This window comes from Beta vulgaris, chromosome 8 (assembly GCF_026745355.1).
Source record: "Beta vulgaris subsp. vulgaris cultivar EL10 chromosome 8, EL10.2, whole genome shotgun sequence".
NCBI lineage: Eukaryota > Viridiplantae > Streptophyta > Magnoliopsida > Caryophyllales > Amaranthaceae > Beta > Beta vulgaris.
Window position 1 is genome coordinate 12443398 of NC_079209.1, and position 17427 is coordinate 12460824.

Here is a 17427-nt window from a genome sequence, read left to right on the forward strand (position 1 = left end):
CCTCGATGCGTCAGAATTATGTTGCAGCGACAACGATTAATAACTTACTGAAGACGGGTATTTACCAGATGCCATTGATGAGCAGCTACCTTGATCATCAACTACAACTTCCTTGAAGGAACTTTCTTCTTTTATTTCCGAGAACTCTTTATACCTTTGTTCACACTCACCATGAAGTTCCAGCAGCTTTGGGTCCAGATCTGCGAAAGAAACGACGTAAGAATAAGATTAACATCAGGATGTAAAGACAAATTGCAAGAACATTTACGAACCTTCTACATTCCAGCCTCCGATAAAAGATTTCCTAAATCTCTCAGGGATGATCTTTTGACAAAGATGTAAAGATTCTTCCAGCCTCTATCGTCCGATTGTACCCCGTCAACCAACGCGTTCTTTTTTGCTCCGGCGTGCAGGGCTAACCTGTTTCTTTCCTTAATCCTAACCTCGTAGAAGTAAAAAAGGTCGTGAAGGGTAAAAGGTTCGTCCCAAGACACTGTCACTCTGTCAACAACGCTAAGCACCTTCCAGATTTGGGGCACTATATATCCTGAACGAACTTGGTAGACTTGCAGTAGTTCTCTGCCTATGGGGGGAAGGGTAGCCTAAGATCTATCTTAAAAGGGTATTCATAGAGTACTACCCAGTCGTTGGGGCAATCCTCCGAATGCTCATTCGGTTCAACGTTTCTCAAGATCGTTTCCTTGGGTAAATTGCCTAGGTCTAGGAATTTCATTAAGTCGTCTTCTGACGTAGTTGGTTGTTCATCGTCAAATACGAGATACTTTTTCTATTGCACGAATTTTTATACCAGTTGATGTGATCGTTAGCATGCAACAGATAGATATTAATTGCCGAAGTTAAATTATTATCTTTTAATTTCTTATCTTTTGCGTATGACTCTTAGGCTATCTTTTGCAAAAGTTATCTCGTTGAATATTAATTTATCAGCTGAATTTCTTAATTAGCGAATGATTATAGGCACTAAACTTATCAATTGTTTTATGACTCTTGTGTTTTCCTCATTGCAACAATTGGAGGCAAACTATTATCGCAGATTTTTACAAATGACATTAACGCAACGAACAGGTGACATTGACACACTCAGCCCTCCGACAATTAAGGGAACGTGGTTGCAATTTTGTTGCTAAGTTACCGTTGGAGACTAGAGTCAAGTCTTGTGGCCGACAAAAGAGTAAGGAGATCAACGGTTTGTGTTACACTACCTCCGAGATTATTGGGCCCACGTTGAAGGTGGAAGTTGTATATAAAGACTTCGGAGCTAAACAAGAAGGGGTTACAAACACTCACATTGCTCATACAAGCAACAACAGCCATAGCTTACAAGTTTTTGCATTCATTAATACTCTGAATACTAAATTGCTTTCCATTACATTGCAACTTAACTATTGTACTTAGACTAATCATCCTAGAGTGTATTAACTATCATTCACCCTGAACGTCAGTTGCATATAGTAGATTGGTAGACTCATTTCCTTCTGTGGTTTCTTACCATCTTCATTAGGGGTTTTTCGTGTCACCATCTCCCTATGTCACTTCCCTTTGATTCCCCTTGCATTTACATTCATTTAGTCGTTTTAATCTGATTGTTATCGTCCCAACATTGATTTGTGTCGCTAAGGCAAAAATCTGCAAAATAAACACACCCATGTATATTTATGATCCATCAAGCTCCTGCAAATGGCTCCTTATTCACTCGAACTGTCAAACATAATAATGGTAACTGGTAGATTACATACATATCAGCAATTCCTGCAAATGGGTAAAACTTGAACTGGAACTATAGCATAAAATTGATTTCCGTAGCCATGAATGAAGGTAACAAAGATACAACTGCTCTACCCTATTTGCCTAGCCGTTTATTACGAGCCTATCTAAGTGGTACAATTGAAATTATAATTGCAAGAAAACAGATAAACTAATCTAGAAATACAATGAGATGGACAGGGAAGCCTCAACAGCCATAACATTTATCTCGGCGACGTAGAGGAGAGACACTTTCCACACGATACAAGCTTCAGCAATGAATGAGGTCTTCGAGCCCGAATCTTCAATCGTGATAGCTGCAGAGAGACATGGAAAATCTATTGGCAAAGATGGAAAATATTTCTAAAAAGATTTTAGTTCAGGGAAGCATTCATAAATAGTTCAATAAACATCAACATTGATGGCCCAAAAGTTCTTAGCCACATTGCGCTTTACCAAACTGAATATGCTCAAATCCTTCCATGAGATAATACAGTTATATCACTCTTTAGTCTTTACTTCGTAATATATCAAATCCACTTTCCAAATCACCATTTCCATTCTAGTATAGATTAGGTATGCGTCATATCAGTGAATTATGAAGAAAAGAAAAAAAGAAAAATAGGAAGTTGAACGACAGAGTTAGTGGTTTTAAACTAAGGCTCCATTCAGTCCACCTGATTTTTACTAAAGTGATAATTTTTACCAACTAAAACTTATTTTTATTGATTGGAATTCTTCTATTTGTTGATTTTCTCTGTATTCTGATTTCACTGATCAAAAATTCAAAACTAATCTGACTTTAATTAATACCCATTTTGCTGAATAATAGAGTACTTTTATGTTGAAGTCAACATGGCTTCTTTAAGTGAACATTTGGTGTAACATAGGATAGACTTTCTTCCAAAGGAAGTTTCCCGTTGTAGTTCATTTCCTATGAAGTGCAAGAAGTTGTTTGGTTTATCATGAGAAAATGGCCCTAAAAGCCTGCTTGACCTGGCCTGAAATAACGGGAAAAAAATTGACACGAGGCTTGGCTTGGCCCAATCCTAGGCTTCGGCCTAAAATGGACCACTTTTTTGGGGGCAAAAACCCAGCCCGGCCCATGATCACCTCACAACTAGATGCAGACCCCATAGCGCTCAAGTTCATACACAGTTTTAAGTGCTCAGTTATTATTATAGGGGTCACATGTCCAGTTGCAGATCAAGCAGAGCACAGTAGACCCCCCCCCCCCCCCCCAACCAAAAAAAAAAAAAGAACTCTCCACCCTTCTCCTGCAGCAATTAAGTAAAAGAGTTCGCCTGATCAAGTTTCACCTGGTTAGTCAGCAATGACAATTTGTTTTTTCTATTTTTCCTACCAACATTAAAGATGTAGACCTTATGAAGCACTGATTACCTTCCGCCGTGTCGTTCGAGATGTTTTCCAACATAACAAGCTTCTCGATCTAGGTTCCAGCCTCCTGAAAGACAGAATGTTTAAGATCTTAGTTGTTATGCATTCTATATATGCAACAGAAGTATCATATTGACTGACAATAGGCTGCTAATTTTAGAACAAAAATACGATATGTACTTCATGTGAAAGGAGCTGGTATATTTTCCCACGACAACAATGTATCAGATAATCGCTGTGACAGCTTTGATTTCAAGAATAAGACAAAAGGAGTTAAAGCTAGTGGTTGCTCTATGCTACCGTAGAAGGCCAACATAAAATGTCATTATATTCATGAACTCTATCTTTATTGCAATATCACAGTTCTTGTTTTGTAAAATGTTTCCATTCTTTTCTTATCCTATCAATAGACAGAAATTATATAATTGTGCATGACATTTGGCCATCTGAAATCATGCTGCTGATGATGGAGGAACCCCAATACTGTGCCAAAAAACAAAATCATACTATGATGTCATCTGAACTGGATATGTTCAAGGCTAACAACACACACATATTAAGTATTAACAGACAGTCTTAATGTTGTTGTGCAATCTTGAGTTGAAGCTTGAAAAGATAAACGACAAAGCAGGACGTAATAATCTTCCATTGAAAAGAAAAAAAAAAGATTAACCATCAAGAAGAGAATTCTTATCCATTTTTACACAAGAAAACACCAATTAGTTACAGAAAACAGTCATGTACATTACTGCAGAGGTTAGTAGAATCAGCATCTAAGTAGCACACAAGTCATAGTACCAGTGTCAACTCAAATGCAGAATGTTCCAGTAAATACAACAGGAATAGGACTATATCTTGCTACCTATTTGACTAGTCATCAGGTATATAGTTCAATATAACACGGATTTTGGCAATCCCAGGTTCAGAAGGAGCAGGTATGGATTAGTTAGGATGACACAGAACAATGTCATAGAAAGTACTTGTTTTCTGATACCTGGCAAAGAATATAATAACGGCCCATTTGTTAGGCAATGATATAGTGGTGATGATAATGAATCTATAGGTAAATTTGTGAACAAAGTTTCATCCTTATATCCATGATAAAGCTTGTTCATCAACAAATGCCTCTTTTTATTCATAAATCTGCATTGAGATTCATTACCACTTTAAAGGAGGTATTGAGTAGTAAAGTAAATTTATGAAGAAAACCACATTTCAGGGAAGATGGGCATTGAACGAGACTTCCTACACAAATTACACTTAAATTCATTACCACTACTGCTATTCATTATTGCCTATCAACCAAGCCGTCAATGCTTTCCGTAAGCGTGAAATTAGCTTCCAAGAAAACTGTGAAAGGTTGAGATTTTGTTTTTGGAAGAAAACAAAGAAATAAGAAAATAAAAGCATGAACAAAAATAGCAGATGGTGTATGAAATAGCCATTGTGGAATACATACAAGTTCTCTTGCTCCAGTTTTTCAGCAATAGATACAGCCTTGCGTTTTGTCCATGCACTGCGTTGCGTGGATCCTTCTGCCTGCTGAATGACATGGGCAAGAGAGACTTTGCCTCTTACCAGGCTCCTACACTGATTTTGCTCCCCAAATCTTCCCCTTTCAGGTAAAACTGATGAGTCAGGATGTTGAGTACTTCGAAGATTTCTATTATCTGATTGCCCATGAATATCAATATGGTCACTAAACTTTTGCTCCCTTGGAGAGCCCGCTAGTTCGACAATTTCACTAGTCCCAGAATTAACCCTGTTTTGTGAAATCATTCTGCTAGAACCACCATATACATCTTGAGATGGTGGCAACACCAGTGATGCATGACCCCCTGATCTTACATCTATTCTTGATTCAGATCTTATATCAATGGTAACTGGGGACCCAAGTACAGATTCAAATGCTTGCAGAATATAAGCCCTCAATTTCTCTGCCTTGGATTTGGTCTGAGGTGAACTGAACATCATTTGCACAGTTGGAGCTGCAAGAAACAAACTTGGTCAGTCAGCCACAAGAAGACTGCCACAAACACGAGTTCCTGATGGGTCCACAACAATAACACACAGAAGATATTAAGAACAATGTCTCTCTGATTTCTCAATTACACTGCAGTGCTTTGAATGAACTTCAGTCAACTTCTTTAAGACGTATATGTCACAAGATAAAGGTTGGGTAACTTGCAGAAACAACCACAATGGCACCCAAAAAAAGAAATTTGCCTTTGATTTTGTCCATTGATGATTTTATTAGCACATGAATTTGATAACAACTCCACATCTTAGTTTAATTTTTGTGCTTAAAAAGGTGGCAATCTCACTCAAAACCTATATAAAGATCCCCAATAACTGATAATTTGGAGAGACAACCACTATTCCCTAATAACTAATACTTTTGCTGTGCATGCTTGATAGAAAAAAATAAAAAGTCTCAGCATATAACCAGTCACTGTTTCCACTCCCCCACCCGACACCCCCAATCCCCACAAAATGTTTTTATTAAGAAGCCCTCTAAAAGTATCATGAAACTGGAATAAAACAACACAAAGAAGTGGAGGGACCCAATCGGAAGTTGATGAAGTTCTTCCCCTTGATGTGCCAATGCCTAAAATAGATGTGCACATCCCTATATTTCAAAGGATCTTTATAACACACTAGTAAGTGCAAGCACACAATGTTTTTGATGTGATTCAAAGTGGATGTGATAGCTTGTTCCAAGAGCTTTCCAGCAATAGGTCATATGCCCAGATCTGCTGAGAAATGAAAAAGTTATGGTTGTTTTACGAAACTGGAATTCATCCCGCTCTGGACCATGCAGATTTTGGTCCGACCGGGCGGTTTGGCCCGGTCGACCGTCGCGCTGCATTTTAAAACTTAAGTTTTTATGCCATCATTAGAGTTATACTAGGACAATGTTCTATGTTTTATTAGGATTTCCTTATGTTATAAAAGGAGCCTTTTGGTGATCATTGTTTGACACACAACTTATAGCCTCTAGTATTTTAGGACTCCCTTATATTATTCTCTCTGCTTTTCTCCATCATAGTGAAGAAGCTCGAATCCACCATCTCTTAACGTAGGTCTATTTTGACTGAACCATTATATTATCCTTGTGTTCTCTTGTTTATCTTCTTTATTATTTTTCTCATTCTTATTATTTCATTGATTTGTTCTGCATTAATCAAACAATACAACACCCGTTTCCAAAAAATTGGTATCAAGAACATGGTTTTAAGATCCCAGGTGTTCATAGACGAGTTTGATTAAATTATGCCAATGACATTCGACATTGAGAAATTCGATAGGCATATGACACTTGAAGATGAAAGCCACCTTGACTCTTGAAAGTGCATCCAAAAAGCATTAGGGTATGCCGGATGATCAGTGAAGAGGAGATTGATTCAAAAGCCTCTTTCGGCAATTCAATTATGTCTTTCTAGTGATGTTTTGAGAGAGGTTGCCAAGGAGATGACTGTTGCGGGTTTGTGGTTGAAGTTAGAGTCACTTTATATGATAAAGAGCATGACCAACCGTCTACTACTCAAATCTAGACTTCATGATCTCAATCTAGAAGAAGGTAAACCGCTTGAGTCTCGTCTAAATAAATTTTTCTATTATTTTGAATTTGCAAAACATCGATGTTGAGATCAATAATGAGGATATGGCTATTAGGTTTTCTTTACCGCATTCGTATAAGCATTTTCGAGATACTTTATTGTGTGGTAGAGATGATTTGAGTCTCAAGATATTAAGAATGCCTTAAATTAGGAGATTTAATCGACAATAAGTTCGTTAATAAATCTAATAATCTCTCTCAAACTAATGCTTTGGTTGCTAATGGTGGTAAGAATTTTGGCAAAAACAAAATCCGTAACTATTGTCATGTGAAAAGTCATGTCAAAGCCGATTGTTGGAAATTAAAGAAGAGGAAAAATGGGGAAAAGTCCAATGAGGACTAATCCGCAATTATTGTCAACGATGTGTTTGATGATGGTCTCGCACTTTAGGGTTTAAGGATTTGGGGCTGCGGTTTCCACAGTCTTTTCATGATTAGTGCCCTTTGAGATCTCTTGGTGAAACAAGAAACCGTATGGATTTTGCTATGGAGTCTATGATGGATTGTTTTTTTGACTTTGTAATAAAGTAGTAATCTTGGTATACATTAGATTTTGTTCTAGTTATGCTATTTCTTATCTCAGTTTGTTACTTTTGTGTTTTGTTAAGTACAATGCAATTTAGAAATTATTGATGTAATTTAATATTTTTTAGAATTGCATAAGTTTGTTGTTGAGATGAAGTGTTTGAATAGATTTCCGTCAATTTGAATAAGCATGTTTAGCGTTGGTGACCCTATATTCTCAATCTAGGCCATGTGATGGTTTAGTATGCGGAATTTTGTGTTTGAAGACGCATCGATACACAGTTTATAGAAGATGTCCGTTCTTGATTGCCTAAAGTGAGTAGGCTTATGGAATTTTGTTTAAGGTGGAGGTTCTATGTTTATGGTGAGCATCACTTCTTGGTTTTCAACTCAAGGTGGATTTATTTTGATTTATCGGTTTCAAGTCTAGGCGGAGATTTGTTACTTAGTGACTTCAAATCTTGTGAAAATGGCATAAGGCTGACTTTGAATGCACATATCTTTCGATCTATGATTTTGAGGTGATTCAAATCGGAGGTGATAGCTTGTTCCAAGAGCTTTCCAACGATAGATCAGATGCCCAGTTCCGCTGAGAAACGAGAAAGTTATTGTTGTTTTACGAAAAAATAACGAAACTGAATTTCCTCCCGCACCCGACCGGGCGGGCGGTCGACCAGGTGATGCGTTTTTCACTGGTTTTTATATTGTTTTTAACCCTAAGTTTTTAAGCCGTCATTAGAATTATACTAGGAGACTATTCTATTTTTTTATTAGGGTTTCCTTACGTTATAAAAGTACCCTTTTGGTGATCATTGTTTGACAAACAACTTTTAGCCTCCAGTATTCTAAGACTCCCTTGTATTATTCTCTCTGTTTTTATCTATCATAGTAACGAAACTCAAATTCCCCACCTGTGGACGTAGGTCTATTTTGACCGGACCACGTAAATCCTTGTGTTCTCTTGTATATCTTCTTCATTGCTTTCCTCGTTCTTATTATTTCATTGATTTGTTCTGCATTAATCAAACACTACAACACCCGTTTCCTGACACTCAATGTAGAATATAATTATCTTCCAAATCTATGCACGCACCTTAAGTTACTATTTGTTGTGGCAATGAAACTATTTACAACTGACAAGTAAAATTACCTTTGTAATTTTAGTTACGAGCAAGACTGCAGCAACATTTCAAGTGACTGATAACATCGAACTAAAAGTTAGTAAGTGACATATATTTTGATTTGGTGTGAGTGAAAGCTAGCAACAGAACCTAATTCCTTCAACTTGCAAAAATTAGCAATGATATTGAATATTAATGCCAACACATGATATATGAATAAGAAAATTAACAGATGCGCTTTACTATCATTCCAGCATATGGCAATATGGATCATAGTAATCAAAGGAAGCATCCATACCTGCACCATAACTGACAGAGATCAACTTTCCTTCTTGATACATGAACTCTTTTATGCAACTAATTTGGATATTCCCTAGCACCTCCAACCAGATGTCTTCAATCTCCGTATGACCTTTACCTCGCTTCCCATTTACGCCCATAGCATCATCATATGCGGAATTTGCCTGAGAAGCATTCCTAACACCTTGCCTTCTGTTGCCTGATACCTTGCTACCATCATGAGTACCACCAGGGCTTCCTTCAAGATGCTTTTCCATACCACCATCTGTAGACAAACGTCTCCCATTATTGTATACTATGGCCCGCTCCATGCCACCTTTTCTGGTTACAGCCCTCCCATCATTCTGGGGAAATGGACTGTGATTGAAACTCGTGTCTTCTGCAGAGGAACTGGGCAACATATACTGTTGATCCGGAGCAAGTTGAAGCAATGCGGCCGTTAGCCAAGTCAGTTTATCATTAGACATTCTTAGCTGCTTCTCAGCTTCTGAAAGAGTTTTTAATGCTTGACGAAGTTTTTCCATATCTTCCTTGGACACTGGATGATTTATTATAAAAAAAAAAAAAGCTCTTTAGTCACAGGATAATACCAATAAAGAAAAGAGGCGCAGGTGAATGCTTTATTAGCAATTGCACAAGAGAGATCCAATACAGCAAATGAATAAGGTATATATTATCCAAACTCAAACACATAGGTCACTGGAAATTATATACATAAATGCCCGGAGGGAGGGAGTGAAGCCTAGATGGAGTCAGCATAAGGTATCCACGATTATCATATGGCTGAGTCCACGATAAATAATACAAGCAAAGCCCAAGACTGGGCAGCTGACACAAGTATAGTGATCATGGGGTAGCTAAAACAATTACACAAGTATAGTGATAGTTTTGTGTTCCTTTTTTTTCTATGATGATAAAAAAAAATTCTTTGAATTGATAATGATCACAAAAGTAATTAGAATTATAGTCTGACATGCTCACAATCAATCAGGCTATAATATTTAATTACTTCCTCTGTTCTTTTTCGATTGCAACAATCGAGTTTTCATGCTTGTCAATGCACAACTTTAACTATTAATTCTTAGTAAAATTTATAAAAACTTGATATTTTAAAAGTTTATATCGAGATGAATCTAATAAGACCCCACATGACTATATTTTTTCCTTATGAAAAAACACAATAGTTAGTGAAAGGATGGTGGGTGAATATTGCAAAAATCCAATTGTTGCAATAGAAACAGAACAGAGGAAGTATAAGGGTATTCATGACTGGCAATCACAAACTTGAATTAACAAAGCCATTACATACAAGTAAGCGAACAATCATATATATATATAATCCTCATCACGAAAAATAGTATTTCCAGCCTCACATGGTTGTCGCCGAAAAAATTTCCTTCTACGTCTTTCTTGTTTGAAGTTGTATGTACCAGCTAGTACATCAGTTATAACAGTAGCCAGTTGGGACATCAAAGCCAATGGCTCGACACCACTTTCCATGATTTCTCTCAGGTTCTTGACTGTATTAACTGTGTCTGCAGACAGAGCAAAGTCAAGTAGATCTACCAACTTCTCGTCAGATATCAGACCAACCTGAGAAGGACAGAAGAATTCTAATGTAAGTTAAGAAGCAAGTAAAGCCATTGATAATACCCAGAAAACTGTTTTGCAGCCTAATATGGTCTTCATCATTTGCTTCCATGAGTTGGCACATTTATAATCAAAGGATTCACACTGGTTTAATTTTACTATAGGCCAAAAGAAGCAGAAGAGTCTTGACAAGAATATAGGGCGTTAATGCTAGTACTAGTACATATTCCCTCCATCTTTTTTCTATTGCAGCATTGACTCTTGGCACATAAATTAAGGAGGACATATGAGAGAAGAGAGATAGAAAGAGAGAAAAAGAGAGACCCATGTACAAGAGAGAAATAGACAGAACTTCTGGTCAAATGTAGAAATGTTGCAACCAATATTGAACTTTCATAAATGAGAATGTTCCAATGAAAAAATACAGAGAAAGTATTACAATAAACTATACATTTCTTATTTTATCACTACGAAGAATCAACACTCAATAGAATGGATCAACAGTCACAAAGTCGTCCAAGTTCTTCCATAAGAAACTAAGGGCTTTCATTTAATTAGAACTGCTTTTCCCTCAAAGAATACAATGTAATAAATGCTTAAAAATTCAGAGCTTGTTTGGTTAACCTTCAAATACATGGGAAATTAGAATTCCTAGGAAGTAGGTATGTGTTGTTTGGTTGGCAAAAACATGGGAAGTAGAACTTCCTAGAAAGTTCTATTTCCGACAAAATGAAGGAAATAACTTACCTAGGCCCCCCTAGGTAAGTGGAAATTCCCATGAAAAATAGAATTTCCCTTGTTCAACCAAACAAAAAAATGTACTTCCTAGGAAATGAAATTTCATGGACAGTGCAAATTCAAGGGAAGCTATACTTCCCAACTTCAACCAAACGACCCCTCAGATATATTGGATGAATCATGAATGGATAGAGTATCGATACCCCCAGGCCATCATAGTTACTAATGAGGTTGATCAAATGATAAAAGACACCCTTGCTTAACTATTCCAAATCTCCAAAAGCTACGAGGATAAGGGAAATTAACGGGCCAGTCCAAATGCTGAGATTTTTTTTTTTTAATAAGGTAAGAAGAAACCTTAACAAGTTGGGGGAATAAAGGGGAACCCAACTTACCAAGGGTGAGAATCAATCCCAGCCGACCTCCTGGAACCGGGAGGGAAGCCCTAACCACTGGGCTATCCCTCACTCTCTCCAAATGCCGAGATATATGAAGCTGCCACCATACTTGAATTCGATATTTGGTAAGCTTTTACTTATAACAACATTTGTTGCAAGTATTCAAATTGTGCCCAGAGATTGACTCTCGTTTATATCTCAGGTTTTGCTCCTTCCCTCTCACCTCCCAAGTCCCCACAGCCAGTGATACCCGCTTTGGAAGATCTTGACTCTATTTGTTTGAAAGGGATCACGGTTTGTTTACATTCCTGATTGCTATGCCTAATGTGAATGATCTAATTGGTTCACCAAGAATTTAGACATCACTTCTGCTTAATTTGTGAACGACTGAATTTCCCAATTTGGTTTAAGAGAATTGTGCCAAAAAAAAGTAATCTATTTCACATCATACTACACTTAAGTGCACTGTTTATAACACAGCCTCTACTCAGAAAGATTACTTCAAACAAGTTTAGCAGCTGTCTAAACAACAATATCTAGATAACCCTGTACAAAAGACCTGATTTCTAGTACACACACAAAAACAGACACATTTACTCTCTGATATGCAATGCTATAATGTTCAACGGAAGCCATGCACTTGATAGGATCCTATGGTTTTAAATTCAATTGTTCTTTTGGAAAATAGATAAATTTTGTATCTATTTTGAATTGAAATGATCCCAATAAATGAATTTGTTTAAAGGATCCATGATTTGAGACGTCTTCTTTTTTCTACTATGTTATAGATATTAGGAAGTGAAGTACTACCTCCGTTCCTTTTTAATCTATCCATTTTCTTTTTCGGGCCGTTTATTTTTAATGATCACAATGTTACTTTATCTTAGAGATGGCCACTGGTGCGGGATGGGCGAGCTAGTCTATGGTCCCTACTTAGCCGGGTTGAGATTACCCGGGCCAGGACCGGACCGTAAAATTCACGATTTGGGCCGACTGGTCCATGGTCTGAAAATTTTGGGCCCACAATGGTTTGTTACCGGTTTTCACAGTTCGAAAAACGGTCCGTGGGCCTAGCGGGCTGGCGGGCCAACATGAACTTTTTTTTAAAAAAAATATTTAATCATTGTAATCATTTATTATTGTTACATAAAACCTTTAAAATTAATTAAAATATATACAATTATTGATATTAATAAATAATTTCATTATTTTTGAATTTGATTGAATTATAATACTTCCTCCGTCCCAAAATACTCTCGACACTTATCAAGGCATGTAGTTTTAGATGATACGTTGTTGTTTGGTTACCAATTGTTATTAGTAGTTAGTAAAAGTAGTATTATATTATAAGGAGAGAGAGTGTGGGCCATGGTTAGAGTTGGTAGGTAATAAGAGTGGTATTATTTAATTTTGAGGAGAGAGGGTGTGGGCCAATAGTTAAAAGGTGGAATGATTAAAATAATAGTGGGTCATATCCCAAAATAAAAGTGTAAAGAGTATTGTGGGACGGAGGGAGTATATGCAATTTGATTAAAATATATACAATTTGATTAAAATATTCACAATTTGGTTGGATAATTACTTGGCTGGCTGGTCCGATTTCGTGGAGCGGGTGTGTGGATTTACTAGCGGGCTTTCGTGGTTTGGGCTTTGAAAATTTGTCCCACGGCCCACCAATTTCATAGCTTGAGCTGGGTTGGAACGGGCTTTTTGCGGGCTCATCCCACACAGCCCAAGAGGCGGGTTGGGCTGGGATTGGCCTGCAATGTTGGCCATCTCTACTTTATCTATATAAGGTAAAATGCCCAATCATTATTCCCCACTTTTGTCCCCCATGTGGTATTTCACCAAATAAATTAATGCACTTAAAAACCTCCACCTACCCCCACTTTTCTCTCTCCTCTATTTTTTTATTTACTATTTGTACTTCTTACTCTCCACTTTTCATAAGTCCTCTCCTCACTCCTCTATCTCCTACTTTTTCACTTTTTCTTGGTTCTAAGCAAAACTGTGTAGATTAAATAGGAACGGAGGTAGTAACATATATTCTTTTCTATAAGAATTCGAACTTTGTTTGGAATGGAAGACATAGAATAATTATGAATGAACTCCAGATTCCAGAATATATTAATTTAAGTACTTATTTCTTTTTCTTCTATCATGACTTAATTAGTCTAATTCATTTGGTGTTTTACTGGAGCAATAAATAAATCTTTCGTTACCTAGCTCTAATTTATAGATAACCATTTTCAGTCTGAGAATTGGGTTAAATCAAAATTCAATGAGAAAACTTAATTCACATGGGCTCAAAGAAGAGTCAGTAATGTGCTCCACAATATAAAATCCAAAATAAGAATACCAATAGAAGAAATAAACTAAATAGACTAGCAGCAAGATTGATAAACAAATTGTAAGATGCAAAAACCAAAAAGTTCTCTGCTAGATAAAAATATATGTTCATGCCAAAGCTTACCAATTCCTGAACCAAAGTCACTGAGATTCTCTGCCCCAATAAGCTTAATTGCTCGAGCGTCATCTCTGCGTCTCTCAAAGAACCATCTGACCTGGATGCAACAAGCTTCAGTGCATCCCTATCGATGTCTAGACCTTCTTTGGTAGCAATCCACTGTAAAGCATATATAATATCTGCATCTTTCAATTTGGGAAAGAAAAACTTCTGGCACCTGGTAATTATTATATGGGGTAAAACATCCAGACTCGAACAAATGAGGACAAAAACAACACGCCTAGGTGCTCGATCAATGACTTTGGATATTGCACTCCAGCAATCATGGGAAAGCGTATCACAATCATCAAATATGAATACTCTGTACTGAGATGCCTGCTGAGACAACATCATACTCTCAAGCAAATCCATAATGCTCTCAAAGTCGAAATTACTCACAGGACCAACTTCTTTAATACTTCTACTTTTACCCATATCATGCGCAATGCAAGAACCACAATAGCCGCAGGGTTTGGGATGTTCAGGCGACTGGCAATTCAAAGCTCTTGCAAATATACGTGCAGAGGATGTTTTCCCTGTTCCATGAGGCCCATAGAAGACATACAACAAACCCACCTTCTTCCGAACAATGGCATTAGAAAGAGCCTGTGCAACCAGGTTCTGGCCAACCAAATCTCTGAAAGTTCTTGGCATGTATCTCTGCGTCAAGCTCTGATGTCTAGCAGCGCGTCCCCCTCTCAACTTGCGTTGGTTACCAGACCTAGCTTCAGAATCAAGGTCAGATTCAATTCCATTCTTCAAAAGGCTATCAGCAAATATGCCAAGCTCACCAGAGTAATCATGGGTCCAAGCAGCATTATCCGAGCTCAGTGATCCAGATCCTTCAACCAGTAAAGGCAAAGCCTCACCATTCGATTTACTAGATGAGCTCGACTGCTCTGACACTGCAGGAAAATCAGAAGCATCTCGTCCTTGGGGCATTTGATCACCTCTTTTTAACCTTGGATCAGACAGACCACATGATAAACTTCTACCAGCCATATCAAGAAATGACTTACCCCTGTGATGAATCCTTGACCAATTAAAGGGTATCCCACATCCATTTCGTGGAGCCCTCGAAACATTATGCTCACCTACTTCCTCTTCTCCCTCTTGCATTGGATGCCTCTGCTGCACCACACCCTTTACTGATGAATTTGAAGCCACGGATATATCCTTTTGAGCCCTGGTATCCCTCGGTGCATTGGCACCTGGTGTTCTTTTTAGTCTCCGAAACTTACGCCTCCTCACATTATTAAAACCACTGCAGGTACCACGAACGCTAGGTTCCGCTTCTTCCAAAACCTTTTCCGATTTTGAATTCCTCCCATTACGATGTTTGTTAGAAGAGTGTACACCATCACTATCCATTGTCATCTCATGCAACTGTTGTGACAGATTGGGGCGACCCTCTTGGCTGCATTTCCCTGTTGGAGTGCTCTTTCTACTTTTCCGGTCAGAATTTCCAGAAACCCCTTGGGACAACTCTTTTCCGTTCTCATAAGGACGAGTCCCCTGGTAACCACCAGACAGGTCACTCTTACAGCTGGATTCTTTCTCTCTATCCCTTCTAACATCCCGTGCTCCGCTCTTGCTACTATACTCACTGCCTAATGCTGCTTGGTAATTAGTCTCCCCAACCTCAGGACTCTCAAGAGGTGGGGAACAGCGAGATAACCTTCCTCCATCCTTTGAATGCTCACCAGTCGATCGTCTTCCATTCTCAAACAGCTCCCCATCTTTGGACAACAGATCAGCTATGACAGGAGAATGCCATGGTGGGGGGCTAGCCGAAGGATCCCTAAGCGAACGAGACCTTTGAAGCACAATAAGGTCCCTCATAAGGGACCTATCATGCAACATCGGACTATGCTTATGCATGTGATTTTTCAAATGAATACAGTTTGTCAAATGTATGTGGTTGCGCAGATGGTCACTAATATCACCATTGGCATCTTTGAGAATCCTATTGCGAACAGCCCTAGTCATGATCAAAATAATAATCACCCAAGATCCCAAAAGATTTCCAAATTAAGAGAAGAAATCCATAAGTGCCACATTTTCCTTAAATCCAACACTACCCCAAAATCTGCTTCAGTTATCACTCAAAGCAAAGCAATTGCCACCCACCTATTCCACCCCAGTAATACCAACACATTTCTGAACCCCACTTCCAAGTTCAATCACTCCATCCAATTAATGACATATCCATTAATCCACCCAAACCTACAATTATGATCAACTCCCTTGCATAAAACAAATCATAAATTTTCAAAAATTTACCCAAATAAACATACACTACTATCAACAAGACAACATTTTTAGCAACAAATAAGAAAAACCCAAAACTGACTAAATTAGGCACCAACGGTCCAAAACTTATCAGAAACAGCTCAGCAGGGAAAACCCACAAAAAATTTCTTCAGCCTGGTCCTCCTGCAATTAAAACAAACCAAAACAAAACAAACCCAAATTTAGCAACAAACACAAAGTAGGGACATTAGAAAAAAATAAGACAAAAACTAAAATTCTTGACTAAATGCATTCAAATTTAGAAGAAACAGAAACATACACACATCAAATCAAACACAATGAAATGCTGCAAAATCAAAAGAGTAGTTGAGAAACAATCCAATAAAGAAGAAGAAGAAGAAGCTGAATTTAATAAAGTAGAAGAAAGAAAGATAAAAAGATAAACTACAACTACATAATACATTCACCTGAATCAGAAGCAAAGTGGGCCTTTTATTAAAAACAATGTTGGTTCCACCTCAAATAATAATAAAAAGTGATGGCACATATATAATACATTAGATCTCTTTGATATACTACTACTAAGTTTCACATGAACTGTGTTTTGTTGACAAGGGTTTCTTTCAAAGAAAACGACGGTGGGTGGTGTCACTGATAATGATAAAGAGATGTTTGAGGAGAGAGAAAATGAAGGTAAACAACTAACAAAGTAGTAGCTGAGACTTGAGAGTGGAGACTAGAGAAACAACAACAAGAGATGGATGTGGGAGAAAAACAAAACAAACATATTTCCAGCAAGAGAGGTGGGTGTGGGTCCCACAAATAGTCCCCAGTCAGAATCCACGTGGATTCTGCATCCTAGCCGTTTGATATAACATGTGGGGTCCATTTATGTAATTTGGATTTTGGACCATGTTGTAAATTGTAATGTGGAGTGGTAAGGAGAAGTTGCATCCCAGCCGTTGGATGTAGAATGTGGGGTGGGGTGGGGTGTAATTGGATTTTGGACCTTTTGTAATTGTCTTGTGGAGTAAAGAAGTTGCAATAAGGGTTAAAAAAATCATGAGATGAGACTCTTTTCCAAAGTTACCAATTTACTCGTATACAAATTCCAAAGTTACCAATTGACTCATGGAATTGCTTCATTCTTATTAGGAAAGTAAACTCTTTTCTTAGTTTTGAAGGATGGAAAAAAGGAGCAAATTTATGGTGAGG

General features: G+C 37.7%; 1 protein-coding gene across 2 annotated transcripts; it reads right to left on the minus strand.

Annotated features, from left to right (window-relative positions):
• Positions 1 to 1777: 1777 nt before the first annotated feature.
• On the minus strand, positions 1778 to 16975 carry LOC104882803 (protein STICHEL-like 4). 2 transcript variants are annotated; one of them, XM_010667204.4, is made up of 8 exons: positions 16680 to 16975; positions 16532 to 16558; positions 13927 to 16395; positions 10101 to 10320; positions 8726 to 9265; positions 4622 to 5150; positions 3166 to 3229; positions 1778 to 2081 (listed from the first exon to the last, which is right to left on the minus strand). In XM_010667204.4, exons 3-8 carry the CDS (start codon positions 15946 to 15948, stop codon positions 1989 to 1991), a joined length of 3468 nt encoding a protein of 1155 aa, XP_010665506.1. In that variant the 5' UTR covers positions 15949 to 16395; positions 16532 to 16558; positions 16680 to 16975; the 3' UTR covers positions 1778 to 1988. The 2 variants fall into 2 exon arrangements, with proteins under 2 accessions (XP_010665506.1, XP_010665505.1); XM_010667203.4 differs by lacking the exon at positions 16532 to 16558.
• Between the last annotated feature and the right edge of the window lie 452 nt (positions 16976 to 17427).